Below are 25,697 nucleotides of genomic sequence, written 5' to 3' on the forward strand. Positions count from 1 at the left end.
TTGCAACCTTTCCACTAACCGACCAAGGATCTTCAGTGAGGTCAACACTCCTATAGAATCTTTTTAATACACTATGTCTGCCGAACACGGAAAAGCCTGGCCTCTGTCCGACGCTAATCTGACTAACCAGGTTCGTTGTTTATCGAAACGATGTGTTTTTCTCATTTTCCTTTTTTTTGCGCTGTAGATTCTCGAGCTCGTCCAACAAGCCGGCCAATACAAGCAGCTGAAAAAGGGAGCTAACGAGGGTACGCATTTCCTTTATCACCTCTGTTTTGCTCTCAAATGACCAATTTTTTTCCTCAGCTACCAAAACCCTCAATCGAGGTATCGCCGAGTTCATCGTGTTGACCGCGGATACGGAACCTCTGGAGATTTTGCTCCATCTCCCTTTGCTGTGCGAAGAAAAGGTGCGTTTTACCTTTTTTTTCCTGCTGAATTCGGCCCAGAACTAATGTTTCTCTTCGTGTCTCTAGAACGTTCCCTACGTTTTCGTGCCCTCCAAGGCCGCCCTTGGACGTGCCTGCAACGTCTCCCGTCCTGTCATCGCCGCCAGCGTCACCACTGGCGAATCCCGCGAATTGAACAGCCAGATCACGACCGTCAAGAACGCCATTGAAAAACTCATCGTCTAATTGCGACATGTTGTATGTTACAACTCCTTGACAATGCCATTGTACATCATTTTGGGGTTCTTTGCAGCCAAGGAAACAAGATGCAATTATAGTCGGTAATGACTTCTAGTTGTACGCTTTCATGATCTCCACCAATACCCAGCAGTTGCCGACGACATAGATCAAACCTCGAATCCAGAGCTGGAAGTAAACATTCTCTCCCAGGAATTCAAGTCGATACGCTTCACTCAGCCAGAGGCCCTGTGCTGCCGCCCATACCACGATGCAACCCATGGCCTTCCAGCGTGACATGGAGAGTCGAGGAAGGAGGAGGGGCAACAAGAGGAGGTACCACAGGAAGTACTGCAATGGGGACCCAGGTCAATCATGGACTGGCGGATAGCTGGAGTGGAAACGTACCTGTGATGTGCAGACTTTGTTGAACACCACAAACGCGACGGTCTGCAAGAACCAGGCGAAGGGCAGGTCCTCTTTCGTCCTTCCGAACAGGAGGCCCAGTCCCAGGGAGAGGCCCATCTGAGGAACGAAGCTGGTCAATGGTGAGTGGAGGAGTTGGCTCAACAGAGTGACAGGCTCCTCCACGACACTGGTGTCGGATGATGGGTAAGTGAGGTACGTGAGATAGAAGTACGGGGAGAAGTTGTGTCGGTGGTCCAGCCTGCGCAGGTGGTAGATGTAAGACTCGTAGAGGAAAGGATATCCCCAACTATATTGAACGTCAGCATCTGCGGCGAGATAGAAAAGCGGGCGATGAACGTACATAGCATAGCATCCAGCGCCCAATAGCACGAACGTCACCGCGCTCAATGCAGTGAATTGGATAGTTTTCCTGGTTACGAGATTGGATACTATCGCACAAAGACCTCGGGCATGACCCGAAGATCCTGCAGCAATCGCTCCAAGCGTCCCCACCCCATATACAAGTGGGTAAATCTTCCAGTGTGTGCTCAAACCCAAAAACATGGCAGCCAAATTCCACCGGCCCTTCATGGCCGCGTACAGGGTCGCCAAAACGAATAGCGACAGAATGGACTCTGAAGAGCCCCTCGTTGAAATTGAAAAGACCAAAGGGTTCAGCAGATGGACGGCGCTGTAAATCGTCGCCAGCGATTGCCTCTTCTCCAGCACATATGGGTTGACCTTGCCCGCTTTCGTCCCCGAACTGGCATTGCTAGCTGGCTTGATGTTCGACGTCGCTTTGGGTTGTTCAACGATTTTGGGTAGGACGTATTGAAGCAATATCTTGTATATCAGCCATCCATTTAGAAGGTCGCAGGCCGCGAAGATGTATTTCCCGAATGAAGGGTGCAGCCAGCCATTAGGAGTGAGCAGCCAGGCGAGGAGGGGCGTGTATCGGTAGGTCTCTCTTGTATACGGACTGCAACGCGTTTCAGTAACGCGTTCGAGGATCTATGGAGTCCACACTTACTTCCCAAAGTCCAATTTGACGCCAAACAATTCCTTGAGAGGACCTTCAGCCCTGTTGGCTGCCCCTGGACCAGGATTGGAGAGAAACCATGCCGCGTCGGTGAAAACGCGATAATCGACGTCGGTGTACTTGACCAGGGAGCGGGCGTCATGCCATTCACTGTACAAAATGAGGGCTACCCGCAGAGCCGCAGAGAATAAGAGGACCTTCCGGAATGAAGGGAACGAGGTCGTGGAGAAAGCAGACATGGCTGAACTTTACAAGACGCCACATCACCATCCCAACAATTCACATGTAAAATGACCGTGGCCACAGACTCGTCAAACGCTTTACATACCTCAACTTTACCAAGGGCGATTTTCGACAGTTGGTTAAAGGCACGGTTCATGCACACAATCTAAGACTGAGAGTCAAGGAAATATGTGTATAGGGCGAAGGTAAACTACGGGTGAACGAAGTAATGATATCATAACGACAAAACTGGTGGCTCCAAGTCTACGGTAAAGAGACAGGTCGACGTAGCCTTGTCCGCGATGGTACGACAGCTTAAATCTGGAAGGGAACGTTAGGACGTGTTCAATTAAGACGCAACGTGGAGAACCTACATATTGTGATAGCCATCGGAAACCTACGGAGAGACGAGTAAGCACAAGGCGCGGGAGAGACTGGGGTAACGGGACGAACCTTCTGCGTAACCTTGCCTCTGGACGACGGAGCACATGAAGACCTCAATAGGGCGGATGTCGCTCAAGGGGTTCTTGCCCTACATATACGATTCAGCATTCTGAACATCTAGCCGTGAAGTAAAAGTGACCAACCTTGCCGGTGGTTTGGTAGAGACCAAGGTGGTGTCGGAGCTCATCCTCGCTCACAGCACCAGGGGCATCAATCTTGTTACCAAAGACGACGAAGGGAACCTTTGCGAGTTCCTCAATAGAAAGAAGTGCGTCGAGCTCAGCTTTTGATTCAGGGAATCGCTCAAAGTCGGCGCTGTCAACCAAGAAGACAATTCCGTCGACTTCAGGGAAGTAGTCTCTCCAGAGGCGGCGGGCTGGAAAGCTGTTAGGGCCCGGCTTTCCCATACAGAAAACGTTGGAGCCACGCACCCTGTTGATGTCCACCCAAATCATAGGTTGTGAACTTGACGTTCCCAATGGCAAGTTCTTCCGATGCTATTTGTAAGGAGAGAATTTTCAGTTCTTATTCGAAACGAGTAGTTACGTGTAAAACGCACTTGGATGAAGTGTTGGTTGGAGAGTCGCAAGTCGGTCGTTCTTCAACATGTGCAGGAGAGTCTGTATGCCACAGAGGCATTAGAGAATAGCTATTCGCATTTTTCGAGTCGCACATACCGTCTTGCCAGCATTGTCAAGACCGAGGAAGAGGATTTTGGCATTCTTCGACGCCAAACCTTGCAAACCGAATTAGCTGCCGCATTTCTGAGCATTCCAACGGGAGCGAGCTCACCCAACGAGGCCAAAATATCCCAAACCCAGCCGAACCAGTCGTCAAAGAAACCCATTGTGAAAGATGTTAGAAATTAGAGAGATAAGGAGAAAAGGTGAGCGTTGCAGACGTGGAATTGCGTGGAACAGTCGACTGACGGCAGGGGCCGAGGTCCCAGCGTCATGATCGAACCCTGTCACATCACGTGCATCCTTACCCGGAACAGGCAACCTCCGAAGCCTCCGGCCATCCGGACGCTGCCTCGAACGACGACGACAACGTTCTGGACATCGACAGTAACAGCCACGACGGGTCTGAACATTGTCTTTGGCCCCCTGCACGCTTGTATAGCTAAAAACAATGTAACACATGCCAGTCTGTCACGTCTTCGGCTACAAATTCGAATCGATACCTGTTCGGTTGACCAAGGATCTTGGGGGTTGGTCACGGCAATGGACACTGTGAGCATCCATATTCTCTCATTTCTGCAACCATTTACAAGCATACGCAACAGGGACGGCTGACCTGATGACCTTATGTTTTGAACGTCAATCAGACCTAAATCGGGATAGAAGGACAAGGTTGCCAGAAGCCTGGCCTCGTGGTTTCCAAGTTACTCCCAACACCCTCGACTGCAAAAGCGAGCGCTTTGGGTTCAACGATGGCCACTTCCTCTGCTGGCTTTCAACTTCGAACTCTCGTCGAGGAAGAAACGCCCTCCCACTACTTTGATGACGATTCCTCAGATGATGCGCCCATGGTCGGCGGCTTCAATACCAAGCCCACTGGCAGGGCTGGAAAGCCATCCTCGACTTCTAGTGCGAGAAATGCGAAGAATAGGTCCGTCCTACTGCGGGGAACCAGTTTAAGGGTCATTTCCGACCGGAAGGACTTGCCATCAGGGCAATCGTCGCCATCCAACTGGGATCCTCCACCATCCGACGACTCCTTCACTGGTTTGGGTAAAGGATCGCATTTCAGCTCCCTTCCCAAACCTGAACCTCCTCCCAACTACTTCTCACGTCGTGATGTCAGTGATTTGGCTCCAGATATTGGGGACCCAGAGGCACCAGAACCATCCGGCTCATCAAACAGCTCATCTCCAATTATCTCGTCTTCCAAAAGGTTGCCACCATCTCCCAGCGAGGCCTCCCACGGCTCTCACCCACGACATCCTTCCAACGCGGTGCCCGGTTCATCCCTGCAATCATGGAGCTCCTTAAGAGCACGCGTCTCCACCCCGACCAGAAGCACCATCCCTGGTTCCTTCATCTCTGATTCGGAAGGCTCAGATTATTGTCATATCAATGATCCTGATCCACCGAAGACAAAATATTCGGATAACATGACCAAGCGTCTCACAGAACTTGCTGCACAGCGTCGAAGAGAGATCCAGGCTGCTCAGCAACGGAAGGCGTCTGGGAGTCGCGGGAGCACTCCTTCCAACAATGACGATAAGCGGAAACGCGCCCCAGAGCCAGACGCTGCGCTGAAGGAAGAATATGAACATGCCTTGGACGCGCTCGAGTCGACCCAAGAAGAGCGGGATCAACTTGTCGCAGAGAAAGCCCAACTCGAGCAGCAGGTCAGGCTCCTCAAACAGCAGATAAATGACTTCTCAGTCGTCGTGGAGGACCATGAGAAGGATAAAGTTCATCTTAGGAGACAAGTGAAGCAACTCCGCCACGTCGTGCAGACACAATACGAAGAACCCATGGTGCTACACGACCAACTCGACCAGGCGCACTACAAACTTCGCAAGGCCGAGCGCCGCAACCGATACGTCGACGATACGGATCGCTGGAAGGCCGACGCGAAGTACAGGAAGAAGCAGAAGGACGTCGGCGCTCTCGTCTTTGGATTTTCCTATGCTCCAGATGAACACAAAGACGACATCCTGAGGGAACGAAAAGGGGCGCAAGGCCTTGTCGCCAAATCCGTCACCGAAGTCACTAGCATGATGAACCAGTTCAACCACGACATCTTCCAAACCTCCGCCCACCTGTCCAAGTTCATCACTAACAGAGGCAGTCGATACGCCTCGGTGTCGACAGGTGTAAACGACCGCGCTAGAAAGGTGTTGGGAGTACGGGCCGTAGAGACTATATTGACGAACATCCCCACCACGGCGATGCTGAACCCTCTGCTCATTCAAATCGTCCTCCAGATCTTTCTAGTATTTTGGTGCAACTCTATCATCGAAGCCTGGTATCCCAAGCAGGCCACCTTTGCGGAATTTCTCGTTGACGTTTGTTCGAAGCTTAAAGTTGGAGGTAAGCTATCCAACTACATTGCCATGGGCGCCTCCCCTTATCCTTCCCTATCAGATAGCCACAACATCTGCGGGGCCAAAACCACCATCACTCAAATTCACACCCGGGATTCGGTTAATATGTTCAGCGATTGGGCTCAAGATATAATTGACGACCTCCACGAGATTCTGTCCGTCTTTGGATGGGCAATCGCTGGCTACCAGGCTGATGCACTCGGAAGACGTGGCCCTGATGAGGCTCGCAACTCCCTTGTCAGCCTCGTCAAAGTCGCCTACGACCTCCGCACTGCCATGGCTGAAATCAGCACCTCGGGCGACGTCGACCTCGCCATCATCTCCTGCGACACGCCGTTCAATTCTGCTGTAATGGAAGACGAATTCGAGGATAAACGCAAGTCTGTCGTCAAGAAGAGATCGGTAGAGCCCGATGATTCGGATGACGAGCTTGAATTTATGGGAAATAGAACGAAGGGCTTTGTCGAGCGTGTTGTGGGTACGACGGGGATTGGGTTGCAGAAGGAGGTGATGAAGCCCCATAATCTTCTTGGAGTGATGAAGCGGGATATCGAGATGGTGCTGAAGCCCCGAGTTGTACTCGAGCAAAGTCTACTCGAGGCTCTGGATACAGTCTGACCTCGAGTTGTTGTCCGTTTCGTGTTTCTTTGGTGTTTGATGCTCTCCAATGTACAGAGTAGCCCTCCTAAATCAGAATGAAGTCTCATAACACATCAACTTGTGCGGCGGCTATGTCGGCAAGCCATTCCAACACATCTTCTGATGGGCCTGACTACATCAGGCTGCATTTTCGAAGGTGAGCAGAGGACGGAAGAACGGATAAGACATTGTTTTGCGAATTAGGTGCACACCTTCGGCGGGTTCGCAGAGCTCGCGAATGATATTATAATGATCTCGCTGCCTACTGTATGCGACCCTATAAGAGAAGAGTAATACCTGACAGACTCCGCTCCGGGAAGGGCCTTTGTGGCCCTCTCTTTCAATCGTCATGAGAACACGGAAGCATCCTTTCCGAGTCGAGGGGTTGTGTCAATCCCTCCAGTCGCTCTCCCCCAGGATGCGCAGCAGTCATTTGCCGTGGATCTTTCCGAAGATCCTCGAGGAAGTATTGGTTGTCCTGTATTCTTCTGATCATGTCGAGGATTGGGTCCCGGATGCCCCATATCTTTTCAAGTTCAACCCGATGTGGAGGTCGCCGGTAGTAGGGACGCGATGTGAAGAACTGACGAGCCCCGGTGTGTATATCGAAGAAAACTGTGAGAGAAATATTTCTTGGAACGTTTCGCCTTCTCGCTGGAGCATAATACCCGTAGGTTCTATGTCCGCACACAAGCGAGGGTCGTGATCAGCTGAGGATGACATCTCATAACGTCTCCGAAACACACGTATTTGTTCGAAAAGGCTAGTCTTAAGATGCTCGTTCAGATGCTCACGTATGACCATTCCTCTTGGCTCTCTTCGCATAGCTCTATGGTTCTTTAATTACCTTGGACGTTTTCGGGGAGTTCCATGGCACACGGCCAAGAGCCTTGGAACCGATGCTTCACCGAGTAAAAGCGCAAAGTCCTGTGAGGTAGTTCTATCCAGGAGGCCTTCAAATTCTTCATAATTTCCGGGACCGCCGTGATTTTGTTTCGATGGTCGGACTTTTGTGGATGGATGGCGGACCGATAGAAGGAACGGTGCCCATTCACGCCTAGGCAAGACGTTACTATAACTTAAGGCCATCCTATGTAATCGCTCGGGTAGCTGGGCTGTGTGGCTTTCTCTGATGAAGAGAGAAACAAACACGACACAAACGCCTAGCTTGTATTCTAGCGCTCTACATAGTATACCAGTCAAACAAACGGACTCGAATGCTATCGGGACTTGAAATCGAAGTGATCCTGATCCGTGAGTCCGTGAAAACCAACTGTTTGTCTGACCTCGCGAAACCAAACACTTGTGCACCGATGATATCGGATGGCTTTTCTATCCTCTTCTCTCTCCACGTTTGCGGCTCTGTTACATCCGCTGATATGGCTAAAACGCATGTCCATCTGCCAATCCCGGATGCACGACTTTCCGATTACCTGTTGCATTCTCAAGGAAAGCCTGGATGGTTTCCCTGGTTTCCCCATTCGTTCCAGCTCAGTGCTGCTCTCTGACAGCGGCGGATTTCTGTGCGCTGTTCACTTCCCTCTGTCTCCGCCTTGAATTTCGCAAGCTTGACGAATGTTAAATGCCACGTTGCTTAATTTGCCAAATGGCAAAGAACTTCGACGACTCGAGCTTCTGACCTTCTGATCTATGGAAAGACACCAGGTAAACCATCACGCGGGCTGACCGGTCACCAGATGAGCAGAGGAAAAAAGAAACTTGTGCTAGGTCGTACTGATTCTTACCGGCGGAGTCTCGGCTCGGGGTAAATGGCGGTAAGTCGATACGACTTGTCTCCCCTGTTTTTTCTTCAGGACCAGCAGCTACCGCGTCGAAAACCTCCAGAACGGAGGCAATCCTAGCAGAATCTGAATTCCCAAGTACCTGGCGACATCGCATCTGCCGAAAGAACCGCCTGTCAATGTCGCGGTCCTCTCTTCTCCCAATGCGACGCCGAAAGGAAGCACAACATTTTGCGCTTTGATTCGGACAAATGCTAGTTCTGGGCGATCTAACAAAGTGCATGCTAGACGGAGTCATTGATTCTCGTTTTCTATAAATACTGGATCGGGATGATTCCTACTCCTCATCGACAAAGGGGCTTTCTCTCGGTTGCTTGAAGATGCGCACCTTGGCTGTCTTCGCGTTACTCGCCGTCTCGGCTGGCACAGCTTTAGCGGCCCCATACCCCGGTGACATAGTCCAGTACTGGTAAGTCCTTTACGCGTCAGTTTTTTTCACTTGTTCTGAGCTCTTATGGCATCAATTTAGGAACCTGAGAACAACCTGGTCTATCAACGCAACTAACCCTCGACAGGGTGGCTACTATGAAGCCTACGCCGGTGCATTTGTTCAGACTGCGATCCTTGCCGCAGCCCAAGATGCTTCGCGACATCCCAGGGCTGTCCAACAGTTATCTGTCAGCTACGCTGCTCACGACGCGCTGGCTTCGCTATACGACCTCCAATATCAGACGATTGATTCTTATCTTACCGAGATTGAGGATATCATCACCCCCACATCTTCCGAGAGCAGCATTGCCAGGAGGATCGGCGAATCTGCCGCCGCAAAGGTGACGAGAGCTCGTGCAGGAGACGGTTACGGGAGGGTACGTCTTCGCAACTTTCAATCTTGCTCGACGAGGCTAACGGAAGGTCAGTACAAACGCTACGAGTGGCAGGCACCAGCACCTGGTGTGTACCAACCCACGCCACCCAACAACCCATTCCCTGCGGCTCAGCACGGCGGACAGCTTCGACCATGGGGTGGCGTCGAGAAGGTCCCTGAGTGGGGACCTCCTCCATCTCCCACTGATGATGGCTACGAGAAATTCTTGCTACAGGTGAAGGAGAAGGGGAGCAAGACCAACAGCACACGCACTGCTGATGAAACAGAGGTAAGAGCCCATGGACTGAGTTCTGCGCTGAACGAACCTTGACGCTTTCTCAGATCGGCTACTTCTGGCTCGAGTCTTCCATCACGGCGTGGAATCGATATGCCACTACTATCATCGGGGACTCCCTGAAGGACAGCGTCCTCAAGTCCGCCGAGTTCTACGCCAAGCTAAACTGGGCCCTTGCTAATGCTGCTATCGTTTCGACGCACACTAAGAACAAGGCGAGTGGGAGAACTGCTCAGATTTTTCACCAAGAAATTACTGACGTATTCTGCAGTACAACGCATGGCGCCCTATCACAGCCCTCCATTACCCTGGCGTCTTCCTCAAATCTGGAAACAGTCTCAGGGACCCGTCGTGGGAGCCTCTCTTCCCCAACCCAGGCCACCAAGATTACCTGTCAGGACACGCCGTCTTCGGTGGTAGTGCAGTCGAGGTTCTCAGGAACCACCTCGGCAGTGATGAACTCGACCCGCCAGTCACCCTCACCAGCCATGTCATGTTCAATAACGTTGGCCCAATCAGTCGCACCTTCACCTCTCTCTCCCAGGCGGCCAAAGAGAACGGTGACTCCCGCGTTTTCGTCGGCGTTCATTTCCAATTCGCCTCTGATGAGGGAACCAAGGCGGGCGAGGCAGCCGCGAAGCAGGTTTTGAGGAGGAAAGGCAGAGGGTACCTCTAAAGAAGTGGGGAGGACACGATACAGTTCCCTTTCGCTGAATCCCTTTGATGGGACACCGTGTAGTATCCTTATACTTGTTAGCTCGTTGACGGGCTGAGCTCCAACAGATCTATCAGGTTTACCTTCACTTTCGTCTGTGTGACGGGTACCCCCAGATTCTCTCTGAGAACACTGATCGAGATGCATAAATGCGAGGTGGGTACGGCCCCGACTGCAACTCCATTTCCTAGGAAGCGCCTGCGAAGCAAAATCAAACCCCGCTCGGCAATGGGCGCTTAAAACCAATGTCGTGCCCGCCTCATGGCTGAGATCCCACAGCGGGAAAGAAAGTCTGTGTCTCATAATTTACACTCTAAAATACAAGCCATTCTGGCCTGTCCAAGGACAGAACTACACTTGGTCGAGATGCAGAGTGTGCGTAAAAATCCAAGTGGATACCACTCCTTCAGAAAGGGCAAAAGTCGATATCTGCCTGCCAATCTCTACCACTAATGTTGCGCAGACAGACAATGCGAAGACGCTCCTCGGCATCTGAGGGTAGGCCATAGAGACTGTATCGCGGGTCGGCCCCTTGTATCATCGCGTCTTGACGCAACATACCCAAGAACTTTACAATATTAATTGCAATGTCCTTTGCCAACTCCGCGCGCGTAATCTCCCACTGCCCATTTCCGGATGCTACTTCGACGACGAATGGGGGTGACGGGTGGTAGCCTGGCCAGCAGATTCGAAAGTTGATCGGATTAGGCCCGCTCCGCCTCATCACCAAGTCATTTCCTCCCGCTATAAATCTTGTCAGATCGAAGATATCGGTGCAGACGAGCTCGGCGATGGAGACGCCTTCGGAGGGGTAGGTGGTGCTAATGGTGTCGATGATGATAGGGGGGCTTGTTTTGGCAGTCGATTTTTCGTGAGGCTCTCGGATGTAGCGATATTGCGGAATGCGATGGTGCCTATCGTTGACAAGAGTAAAGTGGCCGGTTATGAGGGCCATTTTTGGTGGGTGTTGGTACTCTGGGAAGCCAAGTCGGGTCGGCATGGGTTCGTCTGAGGGCAGGGTGAAGGTAAACAAAAAATAGAATTGGATGAACCCAGATGTTATGTTCCACTTGTATAGTACAGCTAAATATCGAGAAACTGTGTCGAAAGGCTTTATGTCGACCAAAGGACACAAGGCCTTTGTTTCCATCCTGTATCAAAGAACTTCCCTTTGTTAATCTCTGTGGCATAAGCGTATACCATGCCACTCACATCCACCCGTGGTATTGGTTGTAGAGGCCGGCCTGAGTTAGTACTCCGTTCGATGACAATATTCCTTGTGTGGGTGAAGAGGGAATTTCCAGTGTGCTTTTTGGTGTTCTGGGGAGCACTGCAAAGGAAGAATTAGCGGAACTGCCAGCAAGGACCGGTTGGATCAAATGTCAGGACTGACATAGCGAGTAGTGACACAACTGTGAGGGGTTGCTCAGTTACGCGGACATTACTGGGGAAGAGAGGCGACTCACCGGCTGCAGGCCTTGAGGTTACTGGTCGCAGGACACCCGATCATTGCACACCCAGCGGAGCCTTTGAAAGTTCGGCGCATGGGTTGCACCATCTTCAGAAGCGCAATATTCTCCTCCAACAGTAGTACAGTCCTCCCAGTCGTGTCCCCAACAAATTCTCGGGGATAGCGGGAGGCCCATTTCTTCAGGAACGGGATAAGTCTGGCTTTCGTGGCGGGAGCAACGATCGCTTGTGCCCTGTCCTTCTCCTTGCTCATATCAACTAGAATGCTACTCAGCAACTGGCACACATCCCCGATCAGGTTCTTGTAGGATGTACGTTCTTCGATCGAAACGTTACGGGCTGATGGTGAAAGTCGCGACTCGAACAGAGGGGCGAGGTCGGCCAGGCGGGTGGCAAGCACTTCCGTGAAACGTTTGCCGTTGGCAGCATTTGGGTGCGAAGAACGAAGGTATTTGGCAAAGTATGGTAGGTGATGGATTTGAATTATCATGTCTGTATAGGGGCCCTTGAGTGCGTACATCTCGTTCGTGAGCTTCACCCCTGGAGCTATGTAGCAAGGAGCATTGGCGGGAAGGGGTGGAGGGTCTAGAAACTTGTCGACAGTGGCTGGCAGATAGAGTGCAGCAAATCGAGAATAGACCACGTCTTGTTGAATTTCGTGTTCACGTTTTATTCGTGAAGTCTGTACGATGCGGTATAAGGATGGAACGCTGACAAGGGATACAAACTGACGAATATGTCTATCGTGCGCATAATTTCGACCTGGCTTTTAGGCTCTTTGTCGGGTCCCAACGCGCTACGCTTCAGCCCTATCCACCAGAGTGATTCGGATAAGACAACCAGTCTACAAATGCCTGAATAGCCTACTTCACGTACCAAGGGCAACTGCAATGTCTTCAGAGAGTGGCAAAGGCAAGGTCGCTGCAATTTCATCCAGGGAACCACGGTTCATCGCGCCAACTAGGTCTATAAGTTCAAAATAGGGTTGAAGGTCTTAGGTGGCTTGGTGATAGGTTGGTGGTGAGGGCGAAAATGCCTTGTGGTGTCCAGTGCATGCGATCAGCCAATACTTATCTAATATATAGGGCGCCCCTGAATTTCTGACTATGCCAAATGAACTTTCCCTCATTTTCCGCGTTTCCTCCAGATCTTCCAGAACGCGCTCCCTGACGATCGAAATGCTTTTTGATCAGTCAAAGTACTAATGGTCGAATATGCCGTGGGGGGAGAAATCCTCGTATCATTATTGGGAACGCTGAATTCACAGTCATGCCGTGTTACTAGAATGTGCGGGACGAGGTGAGGCCTTCTTGAAGCATGGCAATAGACCGTCGGAGACACTGGACTACATACAGTGATCCTCGTTCCTTCAGGCGGCCAGTGTCAAACCGGAATGTGTCGGTACCGAGGTTGGTGGGATGAAGTGGGGAGCCTGAGGATATCTCATGTCCACCAGCCTGACGGGAGGCCATGGCGCTGGAAATTGGCTTCGAGTCCCAACTGTTCGACGACGCCAATTATATAGTCAATGGTGAGCCTTAGCCAGTTACTAAATTACCGGTGTTGGTTGGGTATTGGCAAGCAGAGTGTTCATTTGAAGAAAACCAACGCGATTGCAGGAACATACGCGGCACAGATAAGATCAAAAATCACCATCTTATCTTATCACAAGCCCCGTTAAGTGCCCCTGTCGTCATGAGCCAACGCACCTTGTCCTCAACAACCACAGCAGCTTCATCCCCTTCATCCACACAATGGCGAGTTCCCTAAATGCACTGGCCATAAACACCAGGAATGACAATAAAGATCTAGTCGCAAACCGTCGATATCCCCCAGTCCATCAAGGACTCACTGAGGAAGTTCAGGTTTGCCAGGCGAAACTCTGGAAGCGCAGCGCTGGTCATCAAGATCAACAAGGCGAAGCTGGCGATGGAGGAGGTTGAGCAACTCGATGATATTAGCATTGAGGAACTTGCAGAAGGTGTGTATCTGGAGATCTCCTTAGTTTGAACGGTAGGCAGAGCTGACTCTTGATTGTGCTCTCTAGAGCTACCAGAGAACTCTCCTCGCTACGTCGTCCTATCATATGAGCTCGAGCACAAGGACGGGAGAAAGTCCTTCCCACTCGTGCTGATCAACTGGGCACCCGTATCCAGCGAAATCGGGTTGCTCACGCTTCACGCAAGTGCCCTGCTGAATTTCCAGAACACGGTGCGTTCGTAGGCCAGACTTGAATGATTCCACTGATTCATTGCTGTTGACACTATACAGGCGGACGTGAGCAAGGTGATAGAAGTCAGGGATGGGCCAGAAGGTTTGACGAAGGAGATAATCGATGCCAAATTCGCATAAGTTCAACGACAATGGAAACGTTTCTGTATAACCAAGGTCTCCCCGAAATCGATATACCCGTGTTTGTATCTGGTCCGAGGCAAAAGGTGTTATATGCATAAGCTACGATGGGTCCTGATTCGGAAGCATATACAGCTACGGCCCCGGAAAGTACAAGAGCCAAAAACCAATCCGTCTCAACCCCTAGATGCTAACGTATACGTCAACAAGCGGTAAGGGCCCCCGCAAGCCTGCGATCCATCACCAAGACAAGGCATCCCGCACCCACTCGAGTCTTGTTCTCCATCTGGGACACCATCTCCGCACCCTACAAAACAAGGTGAACATCCAACGAATGATGGCTAAACACCCACGAAACGACTTACAACATTCCCTGAATCATTCCAAGGTTCCAGGATCGGTAAGTGTAATTCGATTCCAACCAAACATCAACCACATACTGTCCATATTCAAGTCCAGCACTCGTATACCCAACCATAGCGCAAGCATCAATGCACTTCTCAACCGTCATCTCCTCTGCAAAAATATCAGCTCCGGGATAGAAAGGTAATTTCCGAGAAGTGATGTCGTCACTGGTAAAGGCAAACAACTACGTCAAGAGGCGAGCAGGCAAGCACACAGACAAAGGCAGACGTACACCCAGCACCCAGTGACGTGCCAAGTCCTACCAGGGGCACTGGCATAGGTCGAAACAATCGTCGCAGGGCCAGTCGTATATGGCGTATTCTCCTTGAGAAAGACCTGCATCGCATCAACACCTCCGCAAAAGGTGCTGTTGTTCCCAGAACAAGGCGTCGAGCATTCCTCTTCAGGGAGCGCCCCATAGTCATATAAAATCGAGTTGCCGCAATCTGAGAAAAAGGTTCGCCAGGCTGAAAGCGTATGAACGACCCAGAACCCACTCACAGCATTCCATGCCATACTCGACGCCAGCGAGTATGAATCCCCCGACAGAACATATCTCCAAGCATTTCTCGACCGTCCTGCTTTGTGCACTTCCTACGACGTAGTGCAGTCTCCGGGGATCAGCATCCCTATGTAAAAAAGCCGGTTCAAAAAGGTTAGCACAAGTAGGAGTTTACCCCAAACCAGACGCGCCTAAAGCAGCCCAACGAATTCCAATCACGATACGAAAGGACTGTGCTAGCGGCAGAGACTAGTACTAGCGCCAAATCGCTGACAGCCTAGACCAGGCCCTAACTTAGTTGATATCCCTCCACAATAAAGACGCGACGTACCAAGAGGAACCCCACCAAAATCAAAAGCGAGTTCACCATTCTTAATGATCGCGAAGCCAAGTAACCAAAGGAGTACCTAACGACACAAGAACCCCTCCTCTTTATACCGCGACACCCGCGATCCATACGGACTCCCACTTTGCCCTCGTATTTATAAGAGTCACCCAACGACGTCTCCCTACGAAAAGGAAGGCCATAGAAATGGGTCATCAGGGCATACCCCAAGACTCCGTGCACCATATCCTTCCAAAAGTAATGGAAACTAAGCCAGATTCCAGAAGGGATTTGCAGCAGTAGTGACGTCCCGCGAGGTTAATCCCCCTTCGAATCCTCGATTCTACACGAGGGAAGCCCTTCGAGAGGCGGTATTGCGTGGCGACTAGTGATACCCGCTCGGTGCCTCCATTTCGTGATGAGAGAATCGTGGACGCATAGCTCTCCGCTGACTCGAAGAGCTGTCGCCGTCATAATTGCTACGTGGAGCAAGGCTACAAGGCATTCAGATTCGGAGGTCCTAAGGACTCGAAAGTACTCACCTTCAGATGGAGACTCGGACAATCTCACCAACCTCCTCCCCATACATAGAAACGCGTCATTATATTTCGATGTAGATCACGAAAAGTCGAGTTGTAGATTAGATAGATACACAGATGGTGTGTTCGTTCACGCGGAGGGAACGAGTTAAGGAGCGGAGAGAACGGCGAATCAAACAGTACTACGGTATACTTACTATGGTCCCAACCAAAACAAAGATGAAGGAAATAGAAAAGATAGATAAAAGAAACGAGAATGAATCTGGAAGAACTCAAAAGACGGAGGAAGAGATTGCATAGGATACATGTTGGAGAGAGACGGAGCAGATTGGGGAATAGCTTACAGGAATGTCAGAAACTGAAGAGAAAAAGACAAAGAAAAGAAAAGAAGAAACAGTAAGAATCCCAAAAGAAACCAGAGTCAACGCAGAAGGAAAGAACCGAGGTCAAACTTTACATGGTCAAAATGTCAGGAACGAGGATATAAAAAGGTATCGCAAAAGATTTAAACGAGCAGCAGGAACAGAAGGGGTAGAAGTTTAGCTTTGGGGATGGGGGGTAGACATGTCAAAAACAGACGTAGGGAATGTGAGTTAAACGAAGCTCGAAGAGATAATCTTCCAATCAAACCGTCCCAGAAAAGATCACAATAAAGGAATTAAAAAGGGGGTATAAGGTTTATCTTAACCCACTATCACTATCCTGGGCAGCAGGGTCGTTATTGTTCCCAGCGCCCCCAGTTAAATCGATAAACCTCGTAACACGCTTCATCGCCTTGGAGTTGGATGCCCACTGCGAATCGTAATCGTTATCGCTCGACATGGTCGCGTGCTGCTCGCACAACATCCTTCCATCGACTTCCCAGTATTCCTCGAGCCTTTCACGGCATTCGGGATACCCGGGATATTCGCACGTCATGCACTCTGGATGATACCTATCACCCGCGTGCGAGACCGCACATGGACCCTCAATCGGTTGACCACAACGAGCGGCGGCACACAGAGAATCGTTCGCCTCGTGGTAGTGATAGGCACAGAAGGGCTTGCCATCAAACACATAGAACGTCTTGTCGGGGAACGGTTTCTGATGAAGGGCAAAGTAAATGGGATCAGATTGAACGTCGATGAAACACAAGATTAAAAGGTGACGTACGTTGCATGTATGGCAATTGAAGCACTCCTTATGGTATTTGCCCTTGAGTTGACCATCGGAGGAGGAGACCGCTTGCCTCTCGATCGGTAAGTTACAGCGCCGACACTGTCAAAGATTTCAGCATGGGTATCAGGGATCACTGATATGCTGAGAATAGCTACCTTGGGGAGATACATGTTCTTCCAACACCTCTCACACAGGATGCTCCCAGTATCCACCTGAATCCACCTTCCATCTTCAATATGTTTCCTACACTTGACACAGACTTTGGCACGCTTCTTCACCCTAAGTGCCTCGACAGTCGAGCTTCGATCCTCCGCGATGGTCGTCTTTGAACGAGTTGGCAACTTGATGGGCTTGGACTCGGGAGAGGTAACGCCCTGTACTGTCTTGCTTCGTTGGGTCGTGGCGTATCCGAGGCCCACAGTGCCATCGTCAGACTCTGTGTATTCTGTCCCTCGCACGCTGGCACTGATGCTTGTACCGTTGGCCGTCCTCGTACGATTGTGAGCGGCACTAGTTGATTTACTCTTGACAAGGTCAGTTGCCTTGTCATCATCCTTCAACAGAGATCGCTCGAGAAGATCAAAGGCGTTTGGTCCGTTGCCAGGAGCCATACTTGTGGTACGTGAATAGGCGCTTCGACTGCTGCTGTTGCTTGTACTTCTCCCCAGAGGTTTCAACCCTGGTCCACCAAGTTTAGAATACTCGCTCGGTGGGGTCTGTGATAAACCCAGGGCGTGCGCAATCGCGGACGAGTTCGTCCTCTTCCTTCCCAACTCGACGCTCGAGGACGATGAATACGCGGACGACTCGGAACCGTTGCGCGAATGGTTTCTGCGTTTCTCAGTGGGATCTCCTCGGTAGTCGTCACCTGCTGCTCTGGCAATGGAGGCTGCGTTCGCTGGCATGGGGGTTGCAGGCAACGATTGCTTCCTACCTCGACCACTCCAACCACTTGTTCCGCTCTTGGCATCATCATCGTCGTCAGAGTCTGCGTAGGCAAGTCCACTATAGTCTGATTCTGTTCGTTCAGACGCCTTGCTAATCGTGCGGTTGTGTGCGTTGCTGGAACCGTCGGGGAAGTCACTAGGAGGTTTGGCTGCAGTCGGCGTCGCTTCGGGGGAGTTGGAAGATGGCCCCTTGTTCTTCAGCTTTTCGAAGAAAGGAAGGCGAATGCCGAAAGGCGAGGCTGGAGTGTTGGAGCCTGCGAGCGGTGTTTTGTCACGATCGACAGGGCTCTTGCCTTGGGATATCGAAGGATTCTCAACAGATGTGTCGATCCTGCTAGGCGGGTTTGGTATTTTGGCCATTGTATCGTTGGAAGGATCTCGGGACTCGGGGAAGTGAGACTGTGCTAGAGGCGACGTTGGCTGTGGAAGAGAGCTTTGCGCATCACCTGCTGTTATATGTGTCATTAGTTCTAATGATGGAACAGGATCAGCATCAAATAGATGTAACTTGCCTAGGCTCGACGGCGCCTGCAAATGATTGGGCGGTTGGGGTTGCGGGGCAAGAGACCTATTGAGTGGTGCAACAAACATAGCGGCACGGGCGGCTGCTGCGAATCCTCGGCGCCCAACACCTGCCATTCCAGCCTCCCCACCTGATTTGGTGTCGATGTCTGTTTCGGATATCATTTGTCCAGGCGGAGGCGGCGGTGGCATCATTGGAGGTGGAGCACCTGGTGTGTACGAACGTGGGGGAACACCAAAGGGTACACCTGGAGGACCACCAGGCGCCGGGGACATCATTCGTGGACCGTTAATGAATGGACTTGCCGTGCGATTCGGAAGACCGCCTGGAGGTGGAGGAGGACCGCCCATCGGCGGTGGGGGACCCTGAAGAGGCATTCCTGGTCGCATGCCTGGTGGGCCTCCTGGCGGGCCTTGAGGCGGCATCCCAGGTCGCATACCCGGACCTCCCGGAGGAGGTGGTCCTGGAGGTGGAGGACCTTGCGGTGGAGGGCCGTTTCGAGGAGGGTAAGCGCTCGGTGGAGGGCCACGACCCATGGAAGGAGCCGGTGAAGGCACGTTGCGCGTCATTGGGCCGAACGAAGGGGAAGGGGAAGGTCCGCTTCGGGGCACTGGCCCTGGTGGACCATTGAATGGCAAACGAGGACTCACGGCTGGACTCCGTTGGTTGGGAGGGATAGGTCCAGCACCAGGGGGCGAGTTGGGTTGTTGTTGAGGACCGCCGATCCGACCAGGAAGGAATCGTGGGTCCATGGGTGGAGGCGCATTGTACGAAGCTGCCCTATCCCTTCCTCCCAGCACCGGTGGCGGAGGCCCGTAGCCCGCTGACATCGACGCGTTCCTCGCCCTTCCTCCATCCATTATCAGCGGTGGTGGCTGCATTGGCGGGGAGCCTGGTCCTCTGTCCCCAGCCATAGGTGGTCCTGATCTCGGTGGTGGTGGTGGGCCATTAGGACCATTGTTGGGGTTTCGAAGTCGATCTACTGCTGATCCCATTCGCGGTTGCTGGGGCGGGGGCATAGGGCCTGGCGGTGGTGCTGCGAATGGCTGGCCGTTCGGGTTCGGCGGGCCTCCAGGCGACGGAATTCGACCCCTCAGTCTGTCTGGCAAGAGTGCGTTGGCACCTTGTGGTGAAATCGAGGGCTTTGGTAGGGTTGGAACTGGGGGTGCTGGTGCGCAAACGTGGTCTCCGAGTTCGCTGAGGGGTACGGGCTGATTGCAGTTGGAACACTTGACGGTCGGGAGCAGCTGGGATATTCTTCCTGGACCTCCAGGCGCCGGAGCGAGCATTGCTGAAGCCATTTTGTGTATAAAAGGACTGTAGCTGGATGTAAGGACTGTGTGGGATGCTTAGAACGTCCAGCGTGCGATCAGGGATAGGCAGATGTGAATGCTGAGGACTGCGCTGGCATAAAAGCGGTTGAATGGGGTGTGCGGAATGCCGGGTATGATACACGCTTCGAGTGGCGGCGAGACAAGGGCAAGCTGAAAAGAATTAGTTGGGTATAGGATGTGGGCACATCATCGACAAGAGCAACCAACCCTTTCCCAAAAAATCCCCATTCACCACCAACTTCGATTCTCACTATTGCGTCCGACCAAATCCGAGAAACAAACAAATCCCCGGAGTTCGCTATGCTCGACTGCCTTCGACACTCGACAGGCTTCTGTTGCTTTGGAGATAACCCACGACACCTTGCAATAACCTCCATGCTGTGAGAAGGGTTACACTCAACAGAAGAAACACCCACACGTCACCATTGGCTCTGACACTTCTCCAAGAACGCAAAAGAACACGACATCACTTGTTTCAGCCGCAGTCTGCCCACCATGAGGCGACCGAGTTCAACAATCATCTTGACCGCGACTGCAAAAGCCTCTCTTTTCATTTCTCTCCAAGGGACCGCACTTCTGTAACGACAGTCTTCGATCAAGATGCTGAAATGAAGTGCCATTACGACACGCCGCAGGCTGGTGTCGTGGATGATTCACTGGGGTCAATACCAACTCTATTTCGAGCTTGGGTTCATTTCTATTGGCGGAGGAAAGCTTCGCGCATTCGTCGACGTCTCGGAGCCTATCCGACTTTGACTTATACCTGCCTGCCATATAACGTCTAGCCTGAACTAGACGCAAGCTGGACAGTCAGTCACCTCAAATCACATTCCAGTTGACTGCTTGTCTTGTCCCGTTCCCCCCTTCTACGAACAAGGCCCTCTCGGACTGCATGTGCACCGTTTGCTCATCGGCTCTCCTTGTGCATCTGTCAGTCCAATCAACTTAGTTGCCGCTCATGCCATTCAAGTAAGTCACCGGCGCATAACAAATAACGTCCCTAATTTAGTCCTCTGATCTACTCCTGTATGCAGAGCATGCACACAAGGAAGACATCCGTCGAATAATCTCTGAGCGCTATCGCCGTATCCAAGAAGGAAGGAGGGAAGAAGATAACCGCAATGACGCATTCTCTTCGACGGATCACAAGTCACAAGACGGAAGAAGGATTACAACACCCTAATATACATTACAGATCGTAAGGAAATAGGCCTCGAAAAGTCCATGCGGATAAGTAGGCCCACAGGAGCCGTATCGTCAATACATACATGGTCATCAGTACACGATTATTATCATGAAGAATCACTATCATCACGAAGATGATACAGGAACGTTTCATCACCCTCAGCGCTCAGCCTCCCAACCACAACAGTCGCTTGACCCCATACTCCATCTTCGCATACACACTCGTCATACGCTGTGCTTCCGCAAGACTATAAATGTTCCAATCAGTTAATACAAGATCAACATGCGAGATGATGAGACAAAAGCTCACCTAACGATATCCTCCTCGATAACAAACGCAGGATGCCCATTCCCAACATCTTCACAAGCTCGCTGGATAGTATCCACAATCATCTCTGCCGCCTCCCTACAGTTCGACGCCTCCTTCAACTCATCCGACATCTCCGAGTACGCACTGCTCGACCTTCGAATCCTGGCAGGATCAATCGGCAACACCTTGAAGGCCGCAAACGACTTTTCAGCAGCACCAATATACGTGCTGTTCCCCAGCGCCGCTAAACCCGTGGCAGCGGTTGTGCTCGTCCCTTTCGAGCTCGGCAGTGTATTGTTCCTCTTCAACGCCAAATTTCGAGCGATCAGAGAGGTAAGAGGTCCCGGTGCTGTCGGGGATATCGGGCTCGAAGGCTGGGAGTGGCTGGTAGTACCGCCCACCGGCGATTTCAAAGGGATAGGGTAACGTGGGCTCGTCTGACCGCCGGGCGTGGTGGGCGATGTGGGAGCAGAGAGGGATCCCAAATCCAGGTTATTTCGGACGGAATAGCTTGTAGCCCGGGACTCTTGGTGGGACGTGAGCCAAGTTACAACAAAGCCATAGTTCTGCTCCGGGTCGCGACTGGCTTCTTCTAGAGGTGATAGGATGTAGGCGCCTGGCGGCATATCAGATATCGCTCATTTGAACAAGGTTCCAAGGATTCAGTACCTTTCGTGACACTGACGATATCTCCTAGTGGAACACGGGTATATAGTTTGACCTTCTCCAGGGTATAATCGTAGCTCTTCGGATGTCTTCATCAGTAAATGGCGACCAGTGAGGCGTCAGTATATATCAACTTACGACAATATACAAAGCTCTCATGCTCTATTCAAACCACATTAGCTCTGATAACGCAATGCAGGAGATAAGGAAACTCACCAACAACAAAACCTTCTCCTCAAACTTCTCCGCAACCTTGGCGTTCAACTCCTCGGGAGCAAACAACGTCCACCCAGAAATCAGCCTCTCTCCTTCAGGAAGCACGCGCGACGTCGCAGTCGCAATAGCCTCTGCCCGAATCTTAGAAAGTCTGATAAGGTCTCTCGGGTCCGTCGTCTGGAGCCTAAGCAAGAACTCCGAAAAGACGCTCTTTGTTCGGCAGCCGAGCAGAAAGTCGATGACGGCTTGGGAGAACCAGTCGCTGAAAGTTGAGGTGTACATTCTAGATTAAGGAGATTGAATGAGGTACACAGTGGTCAGTCGAAAGACAATGGCTTACCGTGCCAGCGAATTAACACCATCGTTGAGCATCCCGCTCAGATCCCGCTTTCCGGTTCTGCATTCGCCTATCAGCCACTGTCAGAAAGACGCTGAACATCCTGTGCTTACCGAGTGAAGTCACCCTGTCAAATGGACAAGTTAGCATTTTGGAAGTGTCTTCTAAATTTCTAGCAACCACGCACCTTCAGAGCAGAAGTGCCAGCATAAGCTCGACTGATCGCGTCTCCATTGTTTGCCCAGACTAAACGCCCTCAGCATCAAGGATGTATCTAATAGAATAGCTCGGGACAACATACCATCATTAAAAATCAAATCAGTCTCAATGCCTCCAGTCACAGAAGGCGTTAACAAGGCGACAGCGCTTAGCTGTTGATTCAGAACGTATCTGGCAAATGCCGACTAGAATGGAGTCACGACTTGTGGACAAAAGAAGTACGATATGGAAGGCATACCTGCACCACATTGGTACGGTCCAGACAATCGATGCAATTGACTCGGAATACGCCCTTCTGATGGGATAGGACCGTGTCATCCGAAATCCAAAGGTACCTGTGCTTAATTTAGAATGTCAGGGGGAGAGATCAAGATGCCCGAAACCGCACCCTTGGGATTCGAAGACACGCTGCATCGAGTCGACCAGTTTGCTGATATTCTCATACTTCATGCCCTTCGTCTCTTGATGGAAATCATATTCACAATATCTATCAAAAGCTCGATAAGCATAATCACTGACACAAGAAGAAAGGTAGCCTTACTGGACATCCTTGTTATCAAATTCAACGACATATTCCCGGTACGCCTGTGTGATTGGCCCTTCCCGACCTCCTTGTTCTGCGAGGTTAACAATAGTCTAGAACACCCATGAGCGAATTTAGCTTTACTGGTTAGAATAGAATACAAGGACACGAACGTGCGGTCCATAGACTGGGATTGTTCTCTTAAAGTGTCTCGAAAGTGCATCCAAGTGCTGCTGATGCGTTCTATCAGATTCCAACACAGGTGGCGGTTTCAGGCTATAGCCGGATTGCGTCCAGAACAGAGGAACTGTGGGGGTACGTTCGGTCAGCGCCCATCTCTCCCTGGGTCCGATATAAATAGTAACGCACTCGATCCTCGGATTTGGACGTAACTAAAGATATTCTGTCGCTTCTCTCGCTGAGAATAACGGGCGAATTCATTAGCCATGATGTCAAGGAAGGACTGAAGAAGCAAGAATCTCACCTCCACTCTCATGATAGTCTCCGTCTCTACGAAATTAGCGACCTGGGCTTCGTCATCAACGCCTCTTCGCTGATACCGCAGGCCGACGCGATGTCGTGATCTGCGAGAGATGATGATATAGTTCACTATCACATCTTCTTGCTCTTCTTCACCTGGACCGGGTGGAACAGTCAACACCGCCGGTTGGAAATAGCCTTGCATTAGGGGAAGGACGTAGGAATGCAGTCCGGCATCAACCAAAGGCTTTGCCATCCATTCGTTCCACCAAAATTGTCTATCGACGCGTCTCCAAAGCGGTAGGGTGGGGTAGGGCTCGGCCAGGGGTGAAACCTTCTCCCCATCCTTAGGATAAGGCGAGTAGACTCCGGAATCCGTTTTGGGGAGAGCACCGAGACCGTGTAGCAGTTCATGTTGCTTCTGCGACTTGGCGATCTGTTCTTGCTTGTGTTGAAGCGACCGAGTTATGTCTAAAAGAGCGGGTTCAGAAAAATCACTTAAACGTCGGCAACGTCAAAGTCCACTCACCAAAGTTGTACGCCCAATACATACACCCTTTTGTCAACTGACTGATACACTCCCGCACAACCTTCTCCTCTAGCTCTCTGTGCTTCTCTTCGTTGGATGTCGGCGGAGGTGCAGTTGCCTGAACGATCTGTTCAACAACCTTGTGCGGTTCCTCCTTCGCCATCAAACTATCCAACACTTCCCTCTCCTCACTGATGCTTGAAGGGTTCATCGTCATGGGGAACTCAAATTCCGACGGCGTAGGGGCGACACTGGGAGGACGTTTGGATAGACGAGACCAGAACGACAAACGCGAAGCCAGGGTTTTGAACACCGGAGACTTGATCATAGAGTTCTCGGACGAAGGACTGGAGATGTCCGAGCGGATGGATTGAGACGAAGGCGGCCTCTCGATATCCTTTGGATCGAGGAGAGTCGCATCCTTCAGATCGAGACGTGCTTCCTCTACCCCATCGTCTTCGCGTGTAGCCACGGGAGTCAACGCGGGAGTCATGATCTTGACATCCGTATCCGCTGCGAATTGGACTTTTGGTGAAGACGACCTGGGCATAGATTCTCCCTCTCGAGGGGACTGGACACCTGCACTGAGGACATCATCCGAAGTAAGGGTGCTGTGGATAAGGGAAGGTCGGGCGAGGGCGTTGTTCCTTGAAGCAAGGGCGGATATGACCGTTCGTGCGCGGTCTTCAACGAGTGGAATAGCCGTAACACCCTTCAATAGATAGACAGTATTGGCTGGATCAAGGACTGGAAGGGCCTCAGTGTAAAGTGAAGAGCCCAACGATGAATGAACACACCATTTCCAACTTCCACCCTCGAGTTGATAACCAGCAAATATGAACCTGGAATTTCCCTCCTCAGTAAGTAGATGAACGGTTACCTGACAAAAAAACCAAAAAGCAACGCACAAGAAAACAGTTCAAGCACACCCACAATCCCATAGACAATCACACTCTCCGTCCAATCCTCTTCAGGAGATTTAGCCACACTCGCATCCTCGAGCTCTACAATCTCAGCCGTCCTCCACGAAATCTTCACATGCGTAGACACAGGATTCCTCCGTTTCGAGTGTCCAGGGATGTACGGCCGAATCAATAACCCATTCTGTGTCGGTAGGATCGCCAGATGGTCGTACGGTCGAGGATGTGGGACCGCCGGAAGTACATCGCGAGGCTTCAATCCCGGAGTCGTGTGCGACGCCGTCGCCGTCGCAGACGACCTATTCGAACTCGTACTTGCACGGGGTTGTTGCTGTCTTGAAGCTCCAGCTTCAGTCGTTTCATCCTCCGTTGAAGCCTTGTTGTTGACGTTGGTGTTTATCGCGAACGGCTTGGAAGCCTTTGCGAAAAACCGTTTCATGCCTCCCAACCTGAGGGGCTCTTATTTACGCTAAGCCAATCCGAAATCAGTAGCCGATCGAGGGCAAGGTTTAGAGCCAAAAAAGACCTACTGGTGGTGAACAACGACCCCACGACAGAAACCTTCAACGAAGTATCAGAACAAACGATAGTGTCCACAGTTGGCCTCCACGTCGTGAATGCCGTGCATCAAGTGGAGAAAGAGGCGGCCTGTGTGGTCTGTCTGCCGCGGAACCAACACAAGCCTTTTGAATTAGATGATGGCG

The 25,697-nt window shown here is 51.4% G+C and overlaps 12 protein-coding genes across 12 annotated transcripts; 4 read left to right on the forward strand and 8 right to left on the reverse strand.

Annotated features, from left to right (window-relative positions):
• The first annotated feature begins 47 nt into the window (after positions 1-47).
• CC1G_01038 (small nucleolar ribonucleoprotein SNU13) lies at positions 48-709 on the forward strand. Its single transcript, XM_001832924.2, has 4 exons — positions 48-130; positions 188-248; positions 307-410; positions 477-709. The coding sequence occupies exons 1-4, from the start codon at positions 74-76 to the stop codon at positions 633-635; spliced, it is 381 nt and encodes a 126-aa protein (XP_001832976.1). The 5' UTR covers positions 48-73; the 3' UTR covers positions 636-709.
• Positions 710-740: 31 nt separating this feature from the next.
• On the reverse strand, positions 741-2,312 carry CC1G_01039 (GPI mannosyltransferase 1; the record flags this gene model as incomplete). The annotated part of the gene is made up of 4 exons (XM_001832925.1): positions 741-977; positions 1,035-1,341; positions 1,396-2,013; positions 2,065-2,312. The coding sequence occupies 4 exons, from the start codon at positions 2,310-2,312 to the stop codon at positions 741-743; spliced, it is 1,410 nt and encodes a 469-aa protein (XP_001832977.1).
• Positions 2,313-2,510: 198 nt separating this feature from the next.
• On the reverse strand, positions 2,511-3,608 carry CC1G_01040 (small COPII coat GTPase). The gene is made up of 8 exons (XM_001832926.2): positions 3,532-3,608; positions 3,417-3,475; positions 3,299-3,359; positions 3,171-3,236; positions 2,883-3,115; positions 2,749-2,827; positions 2,670-2,692; positions 2,511-2,616 (listed from the first exon to the last, which is right to left on the reverse strand). The coding sequence occupies exons 1-8, from the start codon at positions 3,584-3,586 to the stop codon at positions 2,611-2,613; spliced, it is 582 nt and encodes a 193-aa protein (XP_001832978.1). The 5' UTR covers positions 3,587-3,608; the 3' UTR covers positions 2,511-2,610.
• Positions 3,609-4,171: 563 nt separating this feature from the next.
• On the forward strand, positions 4,172-6,415 carry CC1G_01041 (hypothetical protein; the record flags this gene model as incomplete). The annotated part of the gene is made up of 1 exon (XM_001832927.1): positions 4,172-6,415. One exon carries the CDS (start codon positions 4,172-4,174, stop codon positions 6,413-6,415), a length of 2,244 nt encoding a protein of 747 aa, XP_001832979.1.
• A 2,143-nt stretch (positions 6,416-8,558) lies between these two features.
• On the forward strand, positions 8,559-10,014 carry CC1G_01042 (hypothetical protein; the record flags this gene model as incomplete). Its single annotated transcript, XM_001832928.2, has 5 exons — positions 8,559-8,647; positions 8,708-9,044; positions 9,096-9,332; positions 9,386-9,608; positions 9,635-10,014. 5 exons carry the CDS (start codon positions 8,559-8,561, stop codon positions 10,012-10,014), a joined length of 1,266 nt encoding a protein of 421 aa, XP_001832980.2.
• A 445-nt stretch (positions 10,015-10,459) lies between these two features.
• On the reverse strand, positions 10,460-11,008 carry CC1G_01043 (hypothetical protein; the record flags this gene model as incomplete). Its single annotated transcript, XM_001832929.2, has 1 exon — positions 10,460-11,008. One exon carries the CDS (start codon positions 11,006-11,008, stop codon positions 10,460-10,462), a length of 549 nt encoding a protein of 182 aa, XP_001832981.2.
• A 420-nt stretch (positions 11,009-11,428) lies between these two features.
• On the reverse strand, positions 11,429-12,541 carry CC1G_01044 (hypothetical protein; the record flags this gene model as incomplete). The annotated part of the gene is made up of 4 exons (XM_001832930.2): positions 12,400-12,541; positions 12,256-12,332; positions 11,520-12,205; positions 11,429-11,465 (listed from the first exon to the last, which is right to left on the reverse strand). Exons 1-4 carry the CDS (start codon positions 12,473-12,475, stop codon positions 11,429-11,431), a joined length of 876 nt encoding a protein of 291 aa, XP_001832982.1. The 5' UTR covers positions 12,476-12,541.
• Positions 12,542-13,241: 700 nt separating this feature from the next.
• CC1G_01045 (hypothetical protein) lies at positions 13,242-13,959 on the forward strand. Its single transcript, XM_001832931.2, has 4 exons — positions 13,242-13,280; positions 13,336-13,504; positions 13,571-13,734; positions 13,795-13,959. Exons 2-4 carry the CDS (start codon positions 13,453-13,455, stop codon positions 13,873-13,875), a joined length of 297 nt encoding a protein of 98 aa, XP_001832983.2. The 5' UTR covers positions 13,242-13,280; positions 13,336-13,452; the 3' UTR covers positions 13,876-13,959.
• A 416-nt stretch (positions 13,960-14,375) lies between these two features.
• On the reverse strand, positions 14,376-15,546 carry CC1G_13855 (hypothetical protein; the record flags this gene model as incomplete). Its single annotated transcript, XM_002911774.1, has 5 exons — positions 14,376-14,391; positions 14,513-14,616; positions 14,782-14,874; positions 15,114-15,291; positions 15,503-15,546. The coding sequence occupies 5 exons, from the start codon at positions 15,544-15,546 to the stop codon at positions 14,376-14,378; spliced, it is 435 nt and encodes a 144-aa protein (XP_002911820.1).
• A 1,236-nt stretch (positions 15,547-16,782) lies between these two features.
• On the reverse strand, positions 16,783-19,575 carry CC1G_01046 (hypothetical protein; the record flags this gene model as incomplete). Its single annotated transcript, XM_001832932.2, has 1 exon — positions 16,783-19,575. The coding sequence occupies one exon, from the start codon at positions 19,573-19,575 to the stop codon at positions 16,783-16,785; it is 2,793 nt and encodes a 930-aa protein (XP_001832984.2).
• Positions 19,576-20,959: 1,384 nt separating this feature from the next.
• Positions 20,960-21,729, reverse strand: CC1G_13856 (hypothetical protein; the record flags this gene model as incomplete). The annotated part of the gene is made up of 2 exons (XM_002911775.1): positions 20,960-21,041; positions 21,104-21,729. The coding sequence occupies 2 exons, from the start codon at positions 21,727-21,729 to the stop codon at positions 20,960-20,962; spliced, it is 708 nt and encodes a 235-aa protein (XP_002911821.1).
• Positions 21,730-21,945: 216 nt separating this feature from the next.
• Positions 21,946-25,432, reverse strand: CC1G_13857 (hypothetical protein; the record flags this gene model as incomplete). The annotated part of the gene is made up of 14 exons (XM_002911776.1): positions 21,946-21,951; positions 21,986-22,268; positions 22,326-22,382; positions 22,436-22,449; positions 22,510-22,568; positions 22,624-22,726; positions 22,780-22,876; positions 22,930-23,028; positions 23,083-23,177; positions 23,238-23,371; positions 23,434-23,527; positions 23,549-24,015; positions 24,074-24,953; positions 25,007-25,432. The coding sequence occupies 14 exons, from the start codon at positions 25,430-25,432 to the stop codon at positions 21,946-21,948; spliced, it is 2,814 nt and encodes a 937-aa protein (XP_002911822.1).
• Positions 25,433-25,697: the final 265 nt, after the last annotated feature.

The sequence above is a fragment of the Coprinopsis cinerea genome, assembly GCF_000182895.1.
Source record: "Coprinopsis cinerea okayama7#130 chromosome 2 map unlocalized cont3.2, whole genome shotgun sequence".
NCBI lineage: Eukaryota > Fungi > Basidiomycota > Agaricomycetes > Agaricales > Psathyrellaceae > Coprinopsis > Coprinopsis cinerea.

Coding starts and splice junctions, on each gene's coding strand:
- CC1G_01045 (XM_001832931.2), top strand. CDS start 13,453: ATGGAGGAGGTTGAGCAACTCGATGATATTAGCATTGAGGAACTTGCA. Junction 13,505..13,570: donor CATTGAGGAACTTGCAGAAG/GTGTGTATCTGG, acceptor TGTGCTCTCTAG/AGCTACCAGAGAACTCTCCT. Junction 13,735..13,794: donor TGCTGAATTTCCAGAACACG/GTGCGTTCGTAG, acceptor GACACTATACAG/GCGGACGTGAGCAAGGTGAT.
- CC1G_01038 (XM_001832924.2), top strand. CDS start 74: ATGTCTGCCGAACACGGAAAAGCCTGGCCTCTGTCCGACGCTAATCTG. Junction 131..187: donor ACGCTAATCTGACTAACCAG/GTTCGTTGTTTA, acceptor TTTGCGCTGTAG/ATTCTCGAGCTCGTCCAACA. Junction 249..306: donor GAAAAAGGGAGCTAACGAGG/GTACGCATTTCC, acceptor TTTTTTCCTCAG/CTACCAAAACCCTCAATCGA.
- CC1G_01040 (XM_001832926.2), bottom strand. CDS start 3,586: ATGGGTTTCTTTGACGACTGGTTCGGCTGGGTTTGGGATATTTTGGCC. Junction 3,237..3,298: donor CCAACCAACACTTCATCCAA/GTGCGTTTTACA, acceptor CCTTACAAATAG/CATCGGAAGAACTTGCCATT. Junction 2,693..2,748: donor GAGGCAAGGTTACGCAGAAG/GTTCGTCCCGTT, acceptor GTCTCTCCGTAG/GTTTCCGATGGCTATCACAA.